This window comes from Vicugna pacos, chromosome 11 (assembly GCF_048564905.1).
Source record: "Vicugna pacos chromosome 11, VicPac4, whole genome shotgun sequence".
Taxonomy (NCBI): domain Eukaryota; kingdom Metazoa; phylum Chordata; class Mammalia; order Artiodactyla; family Camelidae; genus Vicugna; species Vicugna pacos.
In genome coordinates, this window is record NC_132997.1 from 74,189,338 (window position 1) to 74,211,992 (window position 22,655).

Here is a 22,655-nt window from a genome sequence, read left to right on the forward strand (position 1 = left end):
AAGTCTTCCTTATTTTTAGTTAAAACAGTAAGTATAAATAAGTTATTTGCTATAATACATTAGCTAATCTGGGGCTATCTTCTGGGGAGCAGGCACCACCCCCACCTTGGAGACCACCTGGAGGGTTCTGGCAGTTGTAAAATGAGTCTATCACAGGAGCCGTGGCAGCCAGAGCAAAGAGATTTCAGTCTGAGTGCCAAGTGAGAATGACTGGCGATGGCTGCCTGGAGTGCTGCTTGCAGAATAAACTGAAGCTGTGATTGGGCTCCTTGGGAAAGAAGGCAGTGATCAATTACTAATGTCTGCTACAGGCATGGGAGGTAGGGGAGTGACAAGCATGCCAGGCATTTGCCATCGGTCAGACCTGGCAGGAGAAGGGTAGGGGGTGGAAGGGATGGAGTAAACCTGGACCAGAATAAATCTGAATAATAGAAATAAACCATTACATTTAAATGGCATTTGACAAAGTGTATTTATTTCCATATCTCATTTAAACTTCAGAGCAAGCTTGTGAGGTAAATATGATATCCCCATTTTGCAGAACAATAAATATTGAGGCTCAGTGATGTTCACTGACTTGCAGCAGCTTACACAATACGGACCTGTAAGAGAACATTCAAATCCACTCTCCCACTCACTGGAGAGCAAGGGCACGGAGACTGTCCATTTGAATGGAACAAGCACATCACCCAAGCACCCCACAGTTCATGGTACTCCCTTCAACCTGGTCCCCAAAGTCTGCCTGCTTCCTCCGACCCCAGATTGTTCCAGAAGACCATACTGGCATCAGCCATCTCAGAGCCCAGACCAGCTCCCTGGCTGCCTGGACCACAGGGCTTGGGGAGACCCACAGGGATGATGCCAGGGGTGGCCCTGCAGCCTCCAAGCCCCTCTCCCGCCCAGGCCTGTACTCACAAGTTTTTGAGGTCAGTAGCTCCGCGAAAAGCCTTCCTGGGGATGGCCTGGATGGTGTTCTCACTTAGGTCCCTGTGAGGACAAAGTCAGAGGGAGAAAAAACACTGTCAGGAAAGATTTCCTCAGAGCGCCCCGATGAATCAGGGAGGTCAGGTGGACCAGACGGTGCCTGGACCAGTCACAGTTGCATCCCAGCACCTGGAACAGTGCTTGGCACACAAAGGTCACTGGGTAAACATCTGTCGAATGAATGAATGAATAAACGAGCTGGAGCTCCATCCCCAGCCACCTCCCCTCCCCTTCTCTGGGCAGAGGGGTGGCAGCTGGAGGGTGCAGCCTGGGGCAGCAGTGATCAGCTCTGCCTGCCCCCAACCCTGCCTGCCAAACCCATAGGGGTCAGCTCAGCCCCTGAGGCATCGTCCAGGGCTGCAAAGGAGCAAGCAAAGGAGGGGCTTCTTGATGGGCCACAGCCGCCGGCCATCTGTGGTGAGTGTACCTACAGCTCACTCTGTGTTTTACTAATCACGATGGAGTTTCCAGAAGAAGGCACAACTGGATTCCAGGTAGCCCATCCAGTGTGTGGCCGACCCAGGTTGTGAGCTCCAGGCTGGGTCTGACTCCAGACCCCGTGCTCTCGGGGACTGTGGGGAGCAGAGCTGCCATGGGGAGCCTGGGCCCATGCTGGGGACTGAGCACGCTGGCCTAGGGGCTGCAGCGCTGTATCCCTGCCCTGCCAGAGGGCAGGGACCACTGAGGACTCCAACACTTCCCCATTATTAAAGTCTTGAAGTGAGAGAGGAGGCATTGCAGGGACTCAGCAAATCAGCTTCCACTTCCCAGCAGCATTGGGCCTCTGGCATCTGTCCACTTGCCCTTCCCTCCCTCTTTCAACCTTACTACAGAGTTTTATAAACGTCCCTTTGCTTCCCACAGTGGTGGTAACAGCCCCCACCCCTAGCCCCCTGAGAACTTCACATGTGTAAACCTGCCTGCCCCTCGCACTGCTCCCATTTCACAAACGAGGAGAGAGGGGTTCAGAGAAGTTACACAGCTTCTTTGAGGGAACACAGCTGGCGGGTGGGGGCTCCAGAATTTGAAGCAGGCAGTCATGTTCCAGAGCACCTCCTTGCCCAGCAGCCCTGGGAGCAGGAACCGCAATGTCAGATGGCCAAGGCTGCCTGTGCTGCGACATGGACTCTATGCCTGGCAGTTTTGCAGATCCCAGCCCCTTCTCCTGGGCCAGACCCATGGGGCTTTGACCATCTCTTTCCTTTCAGCCAGTGTTATAAGGACACTCAAGCAGCTCTCTGGAGAGGCCCACACGGAGAGGAACTGAGGCCTCCTGCCAAGAGCCAGCAATGTGAGAGCGTCATCACGGAAGAAGGTTCTCCAACGTTAGTCAAGCTTTCAGATGATGCAGGCTGCTATGTTCTGAATGTTTGTGTCCCCTCAAAATTGAGATGTTGACATCCTTATGCCCAATGTGATGGTTTTAGAAAGTGGGGCCCTTGGGAGGTGCTTAGGTGATGAAGATGGAGCCGTCGAGAATGGGATTAGTGCCCTTAAAAAAGAGGTCTGAGAGTGCTCCACTGTCCCTGGCACCACGAGAGGACACGGCTATGAGCCAGGAAGCAGGTTGTCACCAAACACCAAATTTGAAGGCACCAGGATCCTGGACTTCCTGGCCTCCAACACTAAGAAAGAAATATCTGTTGTGTGTATGATCCTCAACTTACGGTATCTCTGTTACAGCTGCCCAAATGGACGAAGGCACAGTCCCAGCCAGCGTCTTGACTTCAGTCTCATGAAAGACCCCCAGCCAGAACCACCCAGCCACTGACACAAGATGTGAGATAATAAATGTTTATTGTTCTTTTGGGCCGCTACCTTGTAAGGCAATTGGCTACACAGAAATCAATGAGTAACACAGGGGCGCCAAAAGAGGAGAGGCTTGGAAGTTCTGTTAGAGAGTGGGGTCCTAAGTCTGAGGGCATGAGGATCCCCTGAGAGCCTCTGAGGAAGGCAGGGCCATGTGCAGACTTGACGTAAATGAGTTGAAATGTGTTAGAGCCTTGGCTCCATTGCTTCTCTCTTTGGGCCTCAGCTTCCTCGCTTGTAGAGGCTGGCGCAGATGACCTAGTCTCCCCACCCACGTGGGCCCACCAAAGGCCAACCACTCCAAGACAAAGCAAGTGAGGTGCCTGGTTCTCAGGGCATTTGAGGTCCCAGGGAGGAGGGGAGGGGAGCCCGTTGTTGACAGTGCCACCCCTGAGAGGAGTCGGCTGAGGGAGGAAAGACCCGGCCACCTGCCCTCCCCTGCCCGCAGGGAATCAGGAAGAACGGAGCACGGGTGGTGAGGGCAAGACAAGGACGGGGAGGGGTGGTGGCCCGGAGACTCCCACAGAGTCAGGAAGATGGAGGGTGCACAGGGGTGGGCACCTCCGGTGGGACCCTCCTCTCGGCCCCAGCCAGCAGTCTGCCCTTCAGCCAAGCCTGGGGGGCAACTCTGGGCCGACTATTCCCATCCATTATTCCATTTAATCCTCACTACAACCCTGCAAGGAAGGTTTTTTATTTGTATCGATTAGTTTATTGATTTAGGCCAACCTTGTTCCAGAAAGACGTTAAGGTGGCTTATAGGGATTTATAAAACAGCAAGAGAGCAGGAGTGAAAAGTAGGGCAAAGAGAAGACAAATCAATGGCGGATAGCAAGCACGCAGCACCACGTGACCCTCGCGCCTGCCAGCTCCAGGGCAGAGGGTGGGCTCCAAGCTTTCCGAGAGCTGATGTGAAAAGGGGAAAATGGTCAGATAACTGCATCCCCAATATAGGTATAAATTCAAAAGAATCAGTTTCTCAGGAGTAGAGCTGCCTTTGGGACTAAGAAGAGAGAAGAATTTCTCCAGGGGTCTTCATAAAAAATGAGTGTGTCCTAATCAATAACGCTAGATCCTTATAATAAATGGGTTTCAAGTGTCTGTTTCTTACAATAGCATCGCATCAAAGTGTGACTCAGGCAGAGCAATTCTATCAGGACGCACACCAGGAGCTAAGTGGGGGGGGGGGGCAGGAACAGTCTGTCACAGGCCGAAGGCGTCGAACCTGGCATGATCCAGGAGTCACTGCGAGCAAGTCCTGGGAAGAGGGTGTCGGCAGGAAAAAGCTTTGCAGACCAAAGGTGACAGGTTAGACCAAAAAGGGGTGTGATCTGATGGCCTTCTGGACAGGGCTCTGGGGCACCAAAGCTCACAGGGGAAAAGATGCTGCCCTGAGACAGGCATGCAGGCAACAGATACCAAGAGTCAGTCAATGAGGTGAGGGTCCAGGGGCGGGTGTGAATCACCTCATTGATTCACCCAGGGCTGGCCCACAGCAGTGAGCCATTCACGCTGTTAAAATGAGTAAAGGAAACTGAATTTGAGACCCTGGAAGAGGTTAGCCACTGGCCCAGAGGAAAATAGGTGAGCCTTGGAAAGCCGAGGAGAATGCAGAGTGCTGGCAGCAGAGGGCAGTGGAGAGAGCCTCAATTCTGCAATGGAATGCCTGCTTCTGCCAGTTAGAGCCACGGACCCCAGAAGTTACATACCTGAGAGCTTCAGTTTCCCTATTTGTAAAATGGGGATTAAAATATGTACCACACAGGGCTTTGAAGAAGAGTAAGTGGGTTCATGTATTTACGCTTCTGTCCTAGCACCTCTATTTGGCTATATTTAAGAAATGCTGGCTTTTTCCCATTGCCTTAAAGCACAGTTCATCTATCTCTTTCCTAAGGTTCTGACTGTTGTTTGCAGTTTGCTCACTAGAGGGCGCAAGAAGCCTTCCCTGGACTTGGATGTCTGCTCAGGCACATCACAAATCCAAGCAATGCTAGTCTCTCTCCTTTTTTTTTTTGGCCTCAGTTGATCCCCTACCTGGTCAACAAATGTCTTTCCCAAATCTCTTTTAAATAACGTTTCTCATCTCCATTTCACCAGGTTGGCATGCAAACCCCACAGGCACCACCTTCAACTTTCCTCATCGTGTTTACCAGGCACCGCGCCTCCCTTTTCTTCCTGAAACTTAGTCGTTGCTGCCCCATCTTCCTCCCCTGGTGACCTTGTCACAGGCCCTGAAGTACGGACCATGGCCTGGGGTGAGAGAGGCCGTCCTGGAAGAGGGAGGGCTCTGCAGCTGGAAGGACAAACCAAAACCAGGAGCAGCTGGTGGCCTGATTCTGGCCAGGGGGAAACACAGGGCATAGAGCTGTAAGGCAGACAGGGGCTCAGAAGGAAGTCCCAGGCAGGATAGCGAAAAGCAAATTCCCAGAGCAAGGACGCAGCAACCAGACAAAGGACAAGACAGGGGAGATAAACAGTCCTGGGGACAGATTCTAGGGGTAAGGATGAGGTCCTAGATTTCTGACAAGCTCAGATGCTGCTGGTCCAGGAGGCAAACACTGAGAGGCCAGGGCATAGAGGAGAAAGCCCACAGCTAAGTATCAGGATGCAGACTTGGTTCCAAAAAGCCTTATCTAACTCACTTAAATCATGTGGTCTTGGCTGAGTCACTGAACCTATCTGGCCTCAGTTTTCTCATCTGCAAAATGGGGGTGAGAAGCGGCTCCTTCCTTACAGGATTTGATGTAACAAGTACTGGGTGCTCTCACCCCTGTCTATGACTCCACACATGCTGTTGTTCTTTCATTTCCTCAAATTCCTCCTGCCACAGGACCTTTGTACTTCTGTTCCCTCTGCCTAGAATATTCTTCCTCCACTCTTCACCCAGTAATTCCTATTTATCTTTCACATATATGTCTATAGACACCTTCCCTGACAGCTCCCTCTGCAGCTGGCTCTCAGGGCCCCAATGCTTTTCCTTCTTAGCACTAATTCAGGTTTATAATGAAATATTTGTGTACTGAATGTAATAAAATACTGATTTTTGGCTAACACCCATCTCTACATCCTGGACCTCGGTCATTTTTAACTGAATTGAACTAAAGTGGATCCTTCCATGATTCTCTTGCTCCAGCCCTTCTGCATTTTCCTGACTAGAACAAGGAGTTAGGATAGGCCACGTGGCTGAGCTGGGAAAGCAGGGGCTTGGGGCAGCACAGGCTGGCTCTGTGTCAATTTCATGAGCGACCAAACCTCGTGCACTGGAGATGGCTACACCCGCTCTGAACCAACGAGTAGGGGCTCTGACGGGGAGCACTGGAGAAGCGCTTGTTGTTATAATAAAGCCGGCCGTTCTCGTTACACATTCATATGAAATTCCAATAATCACCCTGGATGGCTCTGAGGTGTCATCAGCAGCATGAGCAGGGAGGTTTGGAAGCCTCTGAGGAAGGTGAGTGGCTCATGGGAGGGGAGAGAGCTGAAGTGCCCCCACCAGAGGGGAACCAAGGTAAGGGTCCTGCAAGCAAAGATTCCCCCCCTGCGTGAGCCCCATCACCCAAGATCAAAGGCCCTGAGAGACAAGTTGCTGCCAATAGCGCCACCCTTGCCGAGTCTGGGGCACCCTAGTCAGGTCCCTTTCCCTAAAGAGAAGGGGGCAGCCAGGCCCACACCCTGGCTTGGGCACCATCCCAGGGGCCCCCCTCCTCCCACGCACTCTGCCAATCCCTCCAGCCTCTGCCAGGACCAGGGGAAGCTGGGGCTGGGAAGCTGAGGTCGGGACCCCATGTTCTCGCTGCTAATCCCCCTTCACGCTCTAACCAGATTGGGCTCTGATGGCAGGCCGGCCTCTGAGGGGATCCGCAGTGGGGCCCAGCCGGGGATGCTGGGCACTAGCCAAAGCCAGACTCTGCCTGGGGTCCCGCCGCCTGCCTGCCGGCCCCAGCGCAGAGTTTGGCGCCTGTTCTGTCTGCCTCTCAAGACACAGGGAGTCTGGGCAACCTGGCCTGTCCCCCTTGCCTGACTGGTTACCCTGAACTTGCCCAATATGGGACAGGGAGGGAACCAGGGTGGCCCCACTGTTCCAGCCCCCATCCCTGACCCCTGGGGCTGCCTTGTGGGATTAAGGACGTGAGCCCTGGAGCAGACAAAGCCAGCATGTACCTACCCACCAAGGGACATCATGTACGTTTCCTAACCCCTGGAGCCTCAGTCTCCTCCTCTGTGAAGTGGGAATAATGGCGGGGTTGTGGGCTTAACTGAGGCTGTGTGTGGTGGTCTCAGCCAGGGCTGGTAGAATGGGCTGACACTGCCAACTGCTCTTATGAGCCTTGGGGCTGAAGGTGGTGAGGGTCAGGGTTGAAAACTCCAGCACTGAGAATGAGAGGGGTGAGGCTGGAGGTTGGCTCTGCCACCAGCCCACCACGTGACCTCAGGCACGACATGCAGTTAGTTCCCAGCACCTCGGTCTCCCCTCCCAACAGCACTGACCTCCCAGAGATCAGGAGGATTAAATCACACACGAGTGGGACCAGCACGGGGCAGCCTCCCTCCTGCTGCTGCAGCCGCTGCTGCTGGTGATAGTGATGGTGATGGTGGTGAGCGCCACCCAGGATCCCTCAGCCAGTGACTCGGCTCCCACAGCTCCCACATCTCTGGCACCTAGACCCACAACAGCAGAGCCACCTGGGAGTTTTAGAAATATGGACATTCTGGCCCCACCTACTGAATCAGAATCTAAATTTTAGCAAGACCACCAGGTGATGCATATGCATATTAAAGTCTGGAAAGTGCTGCAGCTAACAGAGGGAAGTTCTGAGCTGTGCCTGTCCCCAGCTGGGGCGAAAGCGATGGATAGGGGCTGTAGCCCCTGTACTTGTCAGCATTTCAAAGCCAGGGGCAGAAGTGACAACTCCTATCCTTTAGAGGGCGAGTGGAGAGCCACTTGAATACAGACTCCCCCACTGGGTAGAGAGAGGGAAAGGCAGCCTCTGACCTGTCACCTGTGGCATGCCACTGCCCACCTTCACGAGAACAGAGAGGTGCTCACCAGAGGTGGGGCAGTGATGGTCACTACCTTAGTCCCACCGCCCCCCCTGCATTCCTGCCGGGGTAGGGGCGGTGACGGGGGGCGGGGGGTGTCACTGCCTGAGAGGGTGTTGGCAAGAACCAGGCTGTGGTAATCAGTTCCTTTGAGAAGGTCAGGAGCCACCAGGCCAGAAGCTGGGAGACAGTCCCCAGGGATGGCTCTGCAACCCAGGTCCCTGCTGCAGGATGAGCCCCCAGAGGAAAGGCTAGTCATCACCGGGGTGCACACCCTCATCTAAGGGGCTCCAGGGATCTGGCAGGACCATTCCTCCTTTATTTCTGCCTTCAAGCCTCCCCTCACATCCTACCCTTCCCACCCAGGAGGGAAATTAATTCTGCAATTACCCCTTCCTACCCAGTCGACCCAGCCCATGGGACATTCAGGTGCCCCAGATCTACCCTGCGTGGGTGTGTTGCCTGTCTATGCATCTGTCTCCATGTGACCTTCAAGGTGAATTCTTGAGAGGCATTTGGTGATAAGGATTTGAACCTGTTTTGCCTGGGCTCCAACCTCAAGGCAGCGACTGGAACTTTGTCATTCATAAATCTCAGGTGCTCCCAGGAGAGCAAACTGAAAGTTTATCAGGGGCTGATTCTCAGTGTGGATGAGTTTGTTTCATCATCTCCAGAAGTCAGGTTTGGGTCGGGGCAAGGGGGAGGGTGTAGAAGAGACCAGGGGAGTCAAGGGACATGCTGGTGGTGAGGTGAAGAGGAAATCGGTCCCATCATCCACAGCCTAGTTTCCTCTGATCTTGGCCCATCTCCCCCACCCAGGAGCTGCCTTTGCCTCCTCCTATGGGGCCTGGCTGCACTAAGTTTCCCCTTGCTAATCCCTGTACTCTCCTGATCCCCTCTCCCCTGCTCCCCTGAGGGCCGGAGTCAGGCCAGCTGGAATAAATGGTTAGGGCCATCAGATAAGCCCATGTCCCCAAAGGGAGCCTCAGTGAGGGTGAGGCACTGGCCAGACAGAAGCTGGTCTGGGAAGGGAGCCAGGCGATCTGGGTTCAAAGCAAGCTCAGAATCAATTAGCTGCCTCTCTGTACCTCCATTTCCTCATCTGTAACATAAGCTCATGAGGGAAGTAAATAGATGAACGTAGGGGAATGTATCCCAAAGATTGTCTGGCACACAGTAATGTGACAATCAACTGTGTGGCCAGTAAGACTTCAAAGCACTCCTACTAATTGCTGGGCGGTCCAGCTCTGACCCCTCTCCTTCACCACCTCTCCTCCTCCTAAGGTGGTTATAACATGCATGGCATTAAAGCTCACACATGCTTTGTGAGGCCTTGAGATTTTTAAAATGTTGAGCGCTCATCTTCCCAGGGAACTCCTGATGTCCAAACTCCTGTAGGTGGTTTTGGAGTCTGACACCTGGGGCGGTGGAGTTGGAGCTTTGCAGGAAAAATGGGCTGGTCTGAGCTACAGTGCATGCCAGGCGCCATCAGCAGGAAAGATGCCCTCTCTCTCCTGCCCACCACACCACCCCGAAGCCACACATCCCCCTGTGGCCAGCCCCACTCCCTCCAACCCTGTGGAGTTAATGTTGCAGAAACCTAATTAGGAAGAGACATTAAGCAGCCCTGGATGGCAGTCATAAAACCAGCCTGGGTAACATTTCTGTGAACTGGGCTGTTTGTTATGTACCTACAGGGCATCACTGCAGTCAATTCCCACGACAGAGATATCAGAGGAGATACGCACACCCCACAAAGCAACCACAGAGCCCTGCCAAGGAAAAGCTGCTCAGGAGTGAGTGGCAAAGGGACAAAGAGGAAACAGACCAGCAGGTACAGATCCCAGCCACCATAGCAAGAACAAAGTAAGGGCAACTGGGAAAATGAAGAAGACGGGGAATACAGGCCTCTCTTAATTCGAGCGCCAGTCAACAACCACCGTGCACTGAGTCCTCAGGAAGCGCCAGATATTCTGCTGAGTCCTGAGCAAGGATGCACTGGGAGTGAAAAGACTCTTGTCCCAGATGCCTTTGAGTTGGTAGAACCAACAACTCCAGAGACTCCCAGCCCAGGCACACAGTGGTGGGAGCACGGTGGGGGGTTCGGCAGGGAAAAGAATCACAACACAGAGGAAAGAACATGAGCTTTGGAGCCAGACAACCCTGGGTTTGATTCCAAGCTCAACCATTCCCTGCCTGTGTGACCTTGGGGAAATCACTCAACCTCTCTGAATCTGGTTGCTCATGTGTAAAGGAGAATTCAGCTCCCTCTTGCTGGGTTATAGTGAGGATCAGATACCACGTGTGCGATTTATATAAAACACAAAAATAGGCAAAATAAATTGCTGTTAGAAATCAGGATGGTGGTTACCCGTGTGAGGGGATTAATGATTGGAAGGAGGTACAAGAGGCTACCAGGTGCTCGTGATGTTTTATTTCTTGATCTGCTGCTGGTTGTACGAGTGTGTTCACTTTGTGAAAATTCAGAAAATTATATATATATGAAAATACATAACACATGTACAGGAGAGAGGACCTGGAGGAGCCCAGGGCAGGTGTGTGGGGGACAGGCCAACAAGAGCCTCCAGAGCCGGCCTGGATTCCTTCTTTGCCTTGTTTTAGGAAGGAATTAAGGCAGTTTTAGGGATATATTATAAAATGAAGTAAAATAACAGAAACCAGGGGAAGAATTTTTAGATTTAAATTTAAGGCACACCCTACAGAAGACCTTGCACCTGCTACACATGGGCGTGGGCTTCTCCCAGCCTCAGAGGATGTGGCGACTGCTGTGCATACAATTCACCAAGTCCTCGAAACCAAGCTTGGGAGAGGGGTGGCCTTTCCTGGTTCTAAAGCCAAGCATGGAGGCCTCTCACAGGTCCCCTAGAGAGGCGGTTATTGGAAGGAAAGTGAGACCTTTACCAGCATCCCCAAAGAGGCTCAAGGATGTTAGGTCACTTCTGAATCACTTCCCCAAAAGCCAAGTCACAGATCAGCCAGTTCTCCAAAGGGCCAATTTGCTAAATTTCTTTGTTTCCTTTACCAATTTGGTTTTATTTAGCTTGTTTCCCATTTGTCTTCACAAGGGCTTTTCAGGGGTGATTGGGTTATGCCTGCCCCACCTCCCTGCAGTCACAGGAAGAGACTGGGAATGGGTTCACCATAGTTCAAACACCAGGAGTGGGGCCAGAGACAAGTGGAACAGTCCTTAAACTGCTATCATAAAGACAAAATGCAAACCAGTCAACTCACACCAAGTAGTGAAAGAAAGTAAGTCAATTTGATGAATTGGTCATTTGACAAATTGGCCATTCAGTGAATTGACTTTTGGCAAATTGACTTTTAGCAAAATGACATTTGGTAAATTGGTCTGCTTCTGACACAGCAATGTGTTTCAGAGGGCAATTACTTATACACTGCCAGTCCAGGCTCATGGCTGGGACCAGTGCTCAGAAGTCATTCTGGAGACAAGTCAGCCCCACACCATGCTCTGCTCTCCACTGGCTGCCTTGAGCCTGTGTAGATTTTCAAATATTTTGAGGGATGCATGCATGCAGGCCATTCTTCATCCATACCATTTTTCTCAGTTAAATTCATCTAGACTCCAAGGCAGACTCTTTGGGTTGTCCCTGCAAAGGATCTGGGAGCAGGATGGGCAGAATTCAATGTGGGTTGGGTAAAGAGAGAACCAAGGACAGGGGCAACAGGGCTGGGCAAGTAGAATCCAAGCTGTGCTGGGGGCAGGGGCTCCACTCATGATGAGTAAAATGTTGCCAGTCTGAGCTTCCCCAGGGAGCTAATGCCAGAACAGATGTCTGACTGATGCCCATGGCAGGAGTGGTCCACCGAGGAAGCCAACAGAGTATTACTGAGCCCGGGGGGCATTCCCTGGCCCCCAAGGGGAAAATGTGGCCCATTTCTTTTACCAAAGACCTCACCCACTGTCTCCCCATCTGCTTCAGAGAAGTTCAGGTCCTGTCTGAGTCTTGGCCTCAGGAGTTTCTCAGAAGAAAAGAGGAGCTTGGGAAATTAGAATGGCAAGCGTTCAGCCTCTCCAAATACTTGCAGTCCCTCACATCCCCTCCACATATACTCACAGGGATGACCAAAGGGCATAAGACCCTCGACTACCTCTCAGGCAGGTAGAAAGACAGAAACTTGCCATGTTACAGGCCAAGGAAGATATCTAGTTGTTGAGTGTGTTCTGCAGGTGGCAACAGCAGCAATAAAGCCCAGAGAAGCCCTGCGGAGCGGCCGTTTGAGGAGCTGTCTGTGGTGCTGAACCTTCCTGGCAGCTCTTTTGGGCAAAGACACACCTCGGATTCTAGCCACCTTCCACCTTGCCCAACTGGCCCACACACCAGATCTTGTATATTCAGCTTTTTCTCATAAGCCCACAGGGCATCTGGCTCTTAGCATACAAACAGAGGGTCAGGAGAGCACAATTATGAGCATCAAGGAACCCATCCTTAGACTCTAAGGAGAGGCACATGTTGAACACAATCCACGTCACTAAGCTACTTCTAGATAAAGGTGAAGCTTGATCCTGCCCCCTCCGGAAGTCAGACCTCCCACAGCCTAGACATAGAGCAAAACACAGAGAAGTGCTGAGAGATCTTCTGGCTATGCTGCAAATAACCTCCCCCAGATCCTTGCAAAAAAGCCATTCATTTTAATCCTTAGGAACTTAATGATCATCACTGACTCCTGTATAACACACAAGTATTATTGTTAATGTTGATACATACATATATTGAGCATTTATTGTGAGCCTGGCACTGTGCTAGGTATTATATGTTTTATATACATTACCTCATTTAATCCTTACAGCAGTCTTCTGAGGTAAATACTCTCACCACTCTGGTGTAGATGTTGACAGTGGGAGAGGAGAGGTGTGGAGGGAGGGGGGTGGAGAGTGTACTGAAACACTCTATGCTTTCCACTCAATTTTGCTGTGAACCTAAAACTGCTCTTAAAAAATGAAATCTATTTTAAAAACCCCAAAACCTCTCACTATATCTGTTTTCCAGATACATAATTGAGGCATAGTAACCTTTCCAGGTTCTCTGACTGCAAAGCCCACACGCTAACCCACTATGCTACATTGACTCAGCACATTAGAATCATCAAAGTGATGGACAGGTGGGTGGGGAGGCACCTAGAAGAGTACACGTCAGCAGTGACATTTGATAGATGAACATGGAGGGAGGAGGTGAAAGCCTAAAAAGCAGAGTATGATAATGAACATTCACAATATTGACACTGAGTCATCAAGCAAAGGTTAAATTACGTTCAAGACCCTCTGTTTTACAACTTACATAGTCATGTAACATATTTCAAATATATCTCATCAAAAATGGCGTGAGCTTAGCTTGTCTTCCCTGAGCAGCCAGGCCATGGGGAGAGCCAGCCTCTACTGGAATGAGCACCGTCAGTGACTTCTCCTTGCACCAGGGTTCCCACAAGTATCCCAGAAACTGTCACTTCTCCCAAACTCCCATAGGTTGGAAAGACAAAGAGGTGAGCTTTGGGATCTTGTGGTGAGGGGCTTCAATCACAAGTCAGTACAGATAGGGAACATCCCCTGGGCCTCTGAGAATGAAGGGGTTCTGGTGGGAGGAATCTGAAGGCAGGATCCAAGGCCATCAGCCACTGGCTTCTGACAGAGTCTCTGGCACACTGGACCACCATTCAAGAGCCCCCAGCAGAATGAATGATCCTCAAGGCTCCCGCCCCCAGTCTTCACCTAGGTGTGGAAATGAGGCTACCTGCAAAACCTGGAACACAGAGGGCACCCAGACCTCCTGGTGTGGCAGCTGTGGCCAACTTCTGGGAGAGACTGACAGAGGGTGGAGGGCTCTGCCCACTAGTGTGAACACTAGAAATTGATGCTGAGGCTCAGAAGCTTTCATCTCAGCATCCCAGTTCATCCAATTTCTTTTTTTTTTCAGATCTTATTCCTTCTCTATTTATTTTTATTATTTTTAAGTATATTTTTATTGAAGTATAGTCAGTTTACAATGTTGTGTCAATTTCTGGTGCACAGCACAATACTTCAGTCATATAGGAACACACATACATTCATTTTCATATTCTTTTTCACCATAAGTTACTACAAGATATTAAATATGGTTCCCCATGCTATACAGTATAAACTTGTTCCAATTCCTGATTCTCTAGAAGGAATGGAAACATGCTCCAACTTCTAGGAGGCCAGCTCCAGCAGCCCCGCCACCCTCCCCCAGCTGGTGCAGTCAGCGACCCTGCTGTCCCACCTCATCCCATTCACACCCCCCCTCTATGGGGTTACAGAGGCTGAAGGGCCATACAGTTGTTGCAACATCAGGCATCCTCATACGACCCTAGCATCACCTGCAGATTGAATGTGAATTATGTAGGACCTTGGGATCCACCTCTCTGAGCCTTATTTTACATATCTGTAAAATGGGGACAGTGAGAGTTGTTATATCAGAGAAATGCCATGAGCATTTGGCAGGTGGGTTTGCAGATTAAGGCCTAATAAGTGGGAGCTATTGTTATGGCTCTTGGTCTTATTCCTCCCACATGGGTTGTGATAAATAAGACATATATTCAATTAAAAGCACTGCTGGATTCATAAGATCCTCTTCGAAAGCATTATGCATTTTCTCAGTCACCTCATAACTGTTACCCATGCTTTTTTCTTCTTAGCACTTAACATATCTTTAATCAATTGACTATTCATGGTATTATTTAATGTTTATTGCCTCAATTAAATACTGCATTCCATGAAGCAGGGGCCATGTCTGTTTATTGCATGTCTAGCAAAGAAGTGGGATTTGATAAGTATTCGATGATGATTTTGGCTACTCAAAAGGTCGAATTAGCATTTCAGAGAGGGTCTATGACCTCTAGACATTAAAAACAGGACCCCTCTGGGAGTGGCAGGGTATGAGGTCCCCTGCTGTGATCCCACACATGGTTGTGTTCCTTTGAGAGGCCTGTTGTCCAGCAAAGGGCAAAGGCTTTGAACTGGATTCAGACAACTTTTGTGACAGTGTCAGGTGCGAAGGGCCACATCCCCTCAGAAGAAAAGCTAAATGTCTTCTCCAGACCCTCCTCTGGCCATGCTCCTGGTTCACCTCACTGTTCCACCCTCCCCACCACCTACCCATTCCTCCCCGTCTCACAACACCCCCCGCTATTTCCACCACTGAACTTGTCACATTGCATGTCTGTAAGTCTCTCGCCTCCTGGTAATAATAGTGACAGCACAGATGTCGAGAAGGATACATCTGCCCTCTGCCTGCCTCCTGGAGGAAGGCTCACTAACATAGGGGACCAGCTATCACCTGGGCCACATCTACAAGTGGGCAAAGGCACATGATGACAGAGCAGGCACATAAATGCACCCCCCTCCTCATTCCCCGCACGCCTGTCTGAGTTTGCTATTCACTGCTTTCAGCTCCTGCAATAAGCGTACAGCCAGAAGGTGGTAACATCCTGGGCCTTCAGTCTAACCTTACGCTCCAACTCAGGATTACCAGAGCTCTGCACTGGGGAATGACGTGCTGGTCAATCAGGCCAGTATTTCCCATCTTTCATTGTGTGAAAACAAAGCCAGTTTGGAGAACAAGCAGTGGAAACCAGAGCCTTGCTTTTCAAAGTGTATCAGAAGAGGTGCAGTATCAGCAGTGATAGAAATACAGAGTCTCTGGCATCACCCCAGATCTGCAGAATCAGAACCTATACTGAATTCACTGCTTTGATTGCACATTCAAGCTGCAAAGCACTGGACAGAGCAATGGTCTTCAAACTCGGCTGTGCCCTGGAACCACTTGGGGAGGTATAAAAATATTGATGCCTGAGCCCCACCCCAGTGATTCTGATTTCACTAGTTGGGAGTGGATCCTGGGCGTTGGGATTTTCCAAAGCTCCCCAGGAGAGTCCTATGCGCAACCAGGATGGAGAATACTTCCTACATATGCGGCTTTTAACACTGTCATTTCTACCCCTCAGGCCCCTCACCTTGTCCTCCTTCACTTACAGTGCTTCTCCAACTCCCTCTCTCTCAGGATTTCCAATCCCCCTGGATGACTGGTGCTAACTGGTGTTGAGGGAAGTGAGCCTGGAAGAGTAGTTTATACTGGATAGTGAATGACTGATAGCCCAGATTTCCATTTCCAATATGAGAATTTAAAAAAGAGAATTCCTGACTCAGCCTTTATCACTGGTGACATCAGTTTGAGGAATGTAAAGGAAACACTTTGCGCAGAGACAGCCTTCCTGGTTACCTTAAAATTAGCCTTTTCTCTTCAAGCAAACTTACTCTTCAAAAAAAGAGCTTTTTATAGTATGGGTGAACGTTCACTACTAAACTCAGATGGTTAAGCAAAGATATCTGTGTATAAAAAAAAAAGATATCTGTGTATATCTCTGCATGTATGTGCCCAAATTTCTGTCTCCTACTAATGCTGAGTGGTCCCAGGGCACTTTTGGTAGGAAGAAGAAAGAAGAAAAGGGGAGAAGAAAAGAGAGGAAGAAGGCACCTTAGAAGCCAGGAGCAGACGCTGGGGGCAGGATCTGAAGGTGACTACCTTCACAAAAGGAACCAAAGTGCCACATCTCACACGTTCGTGGTGGCTCTGGTTTAATGTCCCTGAACTAATACATTCCCTTCATCCTCCTGGGTGGCCATGGGGAGGGTCCAGAAACCCAGGGAAGGAAAGGCTGGACCAAGTTCATTTATCAGATGGGCAGTGGAGGCTGGACCAGAAGTCAGAATCCCACACGCTCTCAGCCTGCCAGCACACCTTGGGCTGTACCCTGGATGCAGAAACTTCAGGAAAGCAATGGGCTGCAGCGCTGGGAAAGCAGCAGCCAACTCCTGGGCTCGGCGTACGTAGTGAAGCCATCGGCAGAAAATCAAGAAAACCGGAGACAGAGATGGAGATGAGAGTCCAGTAAAGAGAAATAGGAGAGAAGAGAATAAAGAAGAAAGAAAAAAACAAAGAGTGAGGCCAAGACGTCCATGATTGGGGATGAGGCTCTGAGGCGGGAGATGGACGGGGGCGCTGCACAGCAGCGAGAGATGGTACGGAATCCAGGTTTTGCCTGACAACCAGCTAAGGTGCAAATGAAAAGAACTCAGCATGAGCCCGCAGGGGCTCCACGCAAGCGCTGGGCCCTGCCACCCCAGCCTCTCTTGGGCAGGCCGATGGCCAGGGGATAATTTGCCCACGGCTGGAGGTGTCAGGCTCTAATGATGAGTGTGAAGCCTGCAGGTGACCTGCCCGTGGGGACACATCCTGTGTGACTAATCACTGGACAGAGGTGGAAATAGAGTTCTGGCTACTGTAGCCCCTTCCCGGCAGAATCAGATCCCTAGGAAGGGGATGGGTGGGGGGCTGTCCTCACTTGTGGCTGAGAGGGGAAGGTTTCTGGATCAAGAAGGACCTGCAGCTTGGATGACTGCAGGCTAGCTGACAAGACCAGCATGCACGGGCTGTCGTCACGGAGGGGCGGGATCAGTGGGGGATTGTGGTGTGCGGGGTGCATGGTTCATGTTCCCTCGTGCACACACAGGCACAACAAACACTTTACTTTATGTGGTTAACAGCAGAGACTCCAGAACCAGACTGTCTGGGTTTTAATCCTGGCTCAGCCTCTTACTAGCTGCATGACTGAGCTTGCCACCTAACCTCTCTGCACCTCACTTTCTTCTTCTGTAGGGTGAGAATAATAAATAATAATTATAGCTAGCTCACAGGCTGTTGTGAGGATTCAATGAGTAAATATGTGTAAAGTGTTCCCATCAGTCCCGACTGGCACGTGGTATGTGCCGTGTGTGATAGCTGGCATCATCCTTGCCACGGATGTTCAGGTAGCCCCTGTGAAGGCTGAGTACTGGGCTGGGAGCTCAGGCAGAGCAGCGACCAAGACAAAAGAGGTCCGGTTGGGTTTCCGTGCTGGTGCAGGGTGAGAAAGACAGTAAGTAGTACCACCAACCGCTGCCCCCCAAGCTGATTTTGGAGATGGATGAGTGCTTTGAGGGAAACAGATCAAGGCACCACGCTAGACTGACTGGGAAGGAAAGAGGCTTCAGTGACCTGGGTGGTCAAGGAGGGCTGCCCTGTCTGTCCAAGGAGAAGCCAAATGGGGAGAAGAATGGAGCCATGCAGTGTCCTGGAGGAGCATTCCAGACAAAGGGAGTACTAGGGGAAAAACTGTGAGGTGGGAAGGAGCGGGAAGAATAGGGAACAGAAAGAAGGCTGGTGCACGGCCAGCCTACCGTGGGCAGCCGGGGAAGGGGGTGGCATGGCTGGGGATGTAGCAGGGATCAGCAATGAGGGCCCCATGGGCATGGCCAGGACATGGGCTGGACTCTACATGAAGTGGAGAGTGTTGAAGAGGAGAGAGGCAAACTCCACTTGGCATTTTTCAAAGAGAACTGGCTGCTGGAAGGTGACTGAATTACGGAGGAGTTGATGGGGGCAGTGAAAGCAAGCACTGAGCCCTCTTGAGAACCTGGAAGGCAGATTTTTTATGATGAGGAAACTGCAGCTTAAACAGCTGCTGCAGGATGAAAGGGGTACGAAGAGGGACCAGAGCAGCTACCATGTACTGAGTGCTTACATCTCCCAGGCTCTGTGCATTGGTACTTTCACTGTCACCATTTACTGAAGAAGTTAAACTGAGAACCCAAGGCCACCCAGCTGGTACTAGAGTGTGGTCAGGCCACCAGGTCAGGCTGACTCCAAAGCCCACACCCTTGACCACGGGGGCCACCCTCTGCTGGTGCTGGGGGATGGGAGCAGACCCCAGAGGGGGCCCTGGTTCTGAATACGTCTGCCCGGCTCTGTCCTGCTCCAATCCTAGGACACTGCCTACTTCTCAGATGGAAACTCCCCACTGTGATGGGAGGAGGATCATTCAATGTCAGGGGTGGTGCCGGAGGTGGAAAACCCTTTGTGTTTAAGATCATTTCCCTAAGTCGAGAAGATACCTACCTGTCCTACCAAATTTTGGCCCTACTGAAAAAGTTCACTCTGGTTTGATATAAATTCTGTCACCTATTCACAGAACTCAGAATCTTTCTCTTGCAGAAGCCAAGCACTATAGATTCAAAGCATGGATTATTTTGATTTTTTTCTACTTAACATAACTTTGCAGCTGCATCAGAAAACCCATCACTGTGGGCCTGTTTTGACACGTTTCCTACATCATTTCTATCATCTTCTCCCTGGAAAGGGGCTTCTCCTGATGTCTTTCTACGAAGCTGGCCAGCTCCCCGAGGTAATTTACCTTGGTTTGTGTCACTCCTACTGATTAGGGCCTATACGCTGTGAAGCTACCGGTGAACTTACAGATCTGCGTGTGGCAGAGTAGTAAATGATCACTGTCTGGCAGAAGAGATAATCTCAAGGGCTAGCAATTGCCCTGTGGGACATTAACCAGCTTTATATCTAACTTTGAAATTTTATTTCAATGTTCTCTGTCTTTCACTGATTATAAGCTGTCAGCACCTTGAATTCTTGAAACAACTTTACCATCCTGCTGCTTTTCTCATTAATGAGTTAAATAATCACAATCACTCTATATGTGTATGAAAGTCATGTTTCTAACTTTTTTACGATCATGTTCTTCCAGTAGTTTTATCTCCATCTTGCAGATGAGACCACTGGGGCTACGAGAAGCCAGTGAACTAGCTGCATGCACAGAGCCAGCGGGCGTGGAGGCAGGATTTGGACGCCCCTCAGTCTGATGCCAAAGCTCATGGTCTAACTGCCTCCGCAGGGCTCATAGGTCATCTGAGTTGATCGAAGCCTTAGAATGATCTGATCGAACTCCTGTATTTTACTGGAGACCCTGAGACCAAGAGGAGAGAGAAGCCTTGCTCACAATAACACACTGGTAAGGACAAAGGGCACCTTCAGTCGAAAAGACGTTTCTCCTTTAACTACTGCCTCATCTTCTTCCATGTGCTCAATCCTGGCCGCTCACAAGGAGCAATAAAGAGTGCCTGACACACAGTGGACTCTTCCCTGCCTGCAGGAGGAGTGAGGCATCTCCAGCACAGAGTCACTCTTCAGACTGTCAGGCAGGGCTCTGACTCAAGTCCAAGGAGGCCCTGAGGACCTAAGAGAGGCTGCCAAAGTCTGTGCAGCCCCAGAATTGTGTGCAAATTTTGCAAAAATGTGCACAGTGCATCAGATTCTCAAAGGGCTAGGACTCCAAAAAAAAATACACATTCTGCTTTGAGACTGTCTGTAGAAGGCCCTGTTAGAAGCAGGCGAGCTTCCCAAGAAGGAAGACACGTTACTGTGCAAGCACTCGCACAGGCAGCCTGCTGATACAGGTGCGGTGGCCATTAGAACAATACAATTCAAAAGTCATTTTTGAACTGGGTGTTTGGTCAAGTACCTGAAAGGCTCAGAATCTCCAAGATTGCATGTGAGAGGCTCAGGCCTAGAGTCACACAGTTGCCACTTTTGGTGGCACAAGAGCAGCCAAGGATCAGAGAACCTCCCCCAGCACAACGGGACGTCAGCCCCCTGAGGTAGGGATTCTGGTCTGCTTTGCTGGCCAATTATCCTAGGATCTAGGAGAAAGCCTGCTGTATCGCAGACACTCAGTACACATTTGCTGACTGAATGGGAATTGCCCAGGAAGACAGAGACATGGCACTGAATGATAACACCTATAAAAGCCAGGCCAAGTGCAAGAACCCCTAGATAGTAACAAGATTAACAGCAACTAACACTTGGGAGCCCTTTACTGTGTGCCAGGCTCTGTGCTAAGTGCTCTATCTGCCCCTCTCATTCACTCCTCACGACGCCTCCCCAGGGTTGCTGTCTGTTGGGAGCTCTAACTCACATATGAGGAAACTGAGGTTCCAAGGGGTTCAATGTTTTGCCTAAGGTCACAAATTTGGGGAGCCCAAGCCACAACCTGGACCAGGCCTGCCTTAATCCAGATCTTAACCAACACACAAACACTGCCCTTCCTGGCTTCATAGGAGAAGAGGGAGAGGAAACAGAGAAGGCAGAGAAAAGAAATGCATTGGGGGAGGGAGGAGAGTGCAGTGCAGCGGTCAGAAGATGAAACCTGTGCTGCAAAGTTCTGCTGGGACAGCGTTCATGAGACCCTGGAAGAGCAGGCGTGGAAAGGGAGAGGGGAGAAGCAGGGAGATGTGGCAGAAGCTGCTCTTGTCCCCAGCCAAAATCCATTGTCCCCTTTTTCCTTCTATTAAAACTGTGATTTTTTTTTTTTTTTTGCCATCAATGTGCCAAGATAACATATACATTTCTTGCTTCCCTTGCAGGCACGGGTAGCCAAGAAGAGGTAAGCAGAAGTTGCTGAATGAAAAACCTTCCAGAAGAATCTCTGTAAAGGAGAGATTTACAGAGATCTGGCTCAGTTGGTAGAGCTGCTTTTTTATCCTTCCTTCTCCTCTTCCCTCCTTTTTCCTGCCTAGGACCCATGTGAGATGACTGGAGCTCCAGCAGCCATCTCGAACAGGGAGATGGCCCTACGGATGGAAGACAAAGTCCAAGAATGTTGGAGCAAAAGATAGAAGGACCCTAGGACCCTGACTCCTAGCTGACTGAAGCCGTCACACATTAATGTGAGAAACTCCTGTATCTAGTTTAATCCGTTTTTCTTCTTTTCTTTCTTTTTCAAATTTTTCTGTTCTGAGGAGCCAAACCCCATCCTCCCAATTGGCACAGAAATTCACTTTGCGGAGAAGACCAGCAGAGGCGGGCAGCATCCAGCACTACACCTACAGAAACATCAGATAGAGAATCCGCAGAGTGACCACTGCAGAGAAGCCAAGTCCTGAGCTGAGGGGGATATGTCTCCTTCCCACCCCAAACTCTCTTAAGGCAGGTAACAAGGGAGGGTGGGGGGACACAAACGAAAAGCGATGTTAAAATGAGAGTGAATGCCAGAGACTACTACAAAGATGCAGATTTTCAGAAGGTGACAAAACCACCCGGGAGAAGATTGTTCCAGTGCTGGGACTGTCAGTCACTTTGCAGAAGGCACTTTGCCCCAGAGGGTCCTCTTCATCCCAGCTGAAAGAAAAGCCAAGGCCCCAAAGTATGTTGATCTGTGAGAAAAATTATAGGCAGCAAGTTCCAGAGCTAGTGCTGGAGTCAGAACCTCCAGGACCACTGCCAGGCCATAGGTGACCCTTGTGGGAATTAGAAAAGGGGACCCTTCTTCAAGATACTTCCACTTACTTGGAAATTGTCAAAATAAACATACAAATCTACATCTGAGGTGTGAATGTGTCCCTTAGAGATGGCGCCCTTGAACAGTGCACAGCCTGCACAACTGTACAATGACTCTACATTCATATCTATCTGTCCCAACACAGCTGTGTCGACTGGCTGAATGTTAGGCTCCTAAGGACGTCCCAGCCTTATTAAATGATGATTACATGAGGCCACATGGACCCCAGTTAAAAAGGCAGGAGAGATTTCCACCCTAAAAAAGATGTAATGTTAAGTTTGGGCGCCTGCGTTAAATATCATTCACAAGGAAAATGCAGCTATGTGGAGCAAGTAACAGCTACATTAAGACCAGAATTCCCTGCCCTAACTGCAAGAAAGAAAAAAAAAAAAAGAACCCTAGTTACACTGCAACCGTGCTTTTCAGCCAGGGGCCAGCTGCTGATCTCACACATGATTCATGCTGTTCTCACAGACCAACCACCATTTCCCATGGAAGGTCCCCCTACTCAGGCTCCCCAGGCCCTCTGTCCCCGTCACCCTGTGTCATCTCACATCTTCAGATGCCAACTCTAGGACCAGAGTGGAAAAATGAGCACGTCTCAG

At 50.4% G+C, this 22,655-nt stretch overlaps 1 protein-coding gene across 3 annotated transcripts in view; it reads right to left on the bottom strand.

Annotated features, from left to right (window-relative positions):
* SLIT1 (slit guidance ligand 1) overlaps positions 1-22,655 on the bottom strand; it is a 156,657-nt gene that overhangs the window by 52,236 nt on the left and 81,766 nt on the right. For all 3 annotated transcript variants that reach the window (XM_072971743.1, XM_006210569.4, XM_072971744.1), the window contains exon 5: positions 916-987. In XM_072971743.1, coding sequence (XP_072827844.1) covers positions 916-987 — 72 coding nt within the window. The remainder of the gene's footprint in view (positions 1-915; positions 988-22,655) is intronic.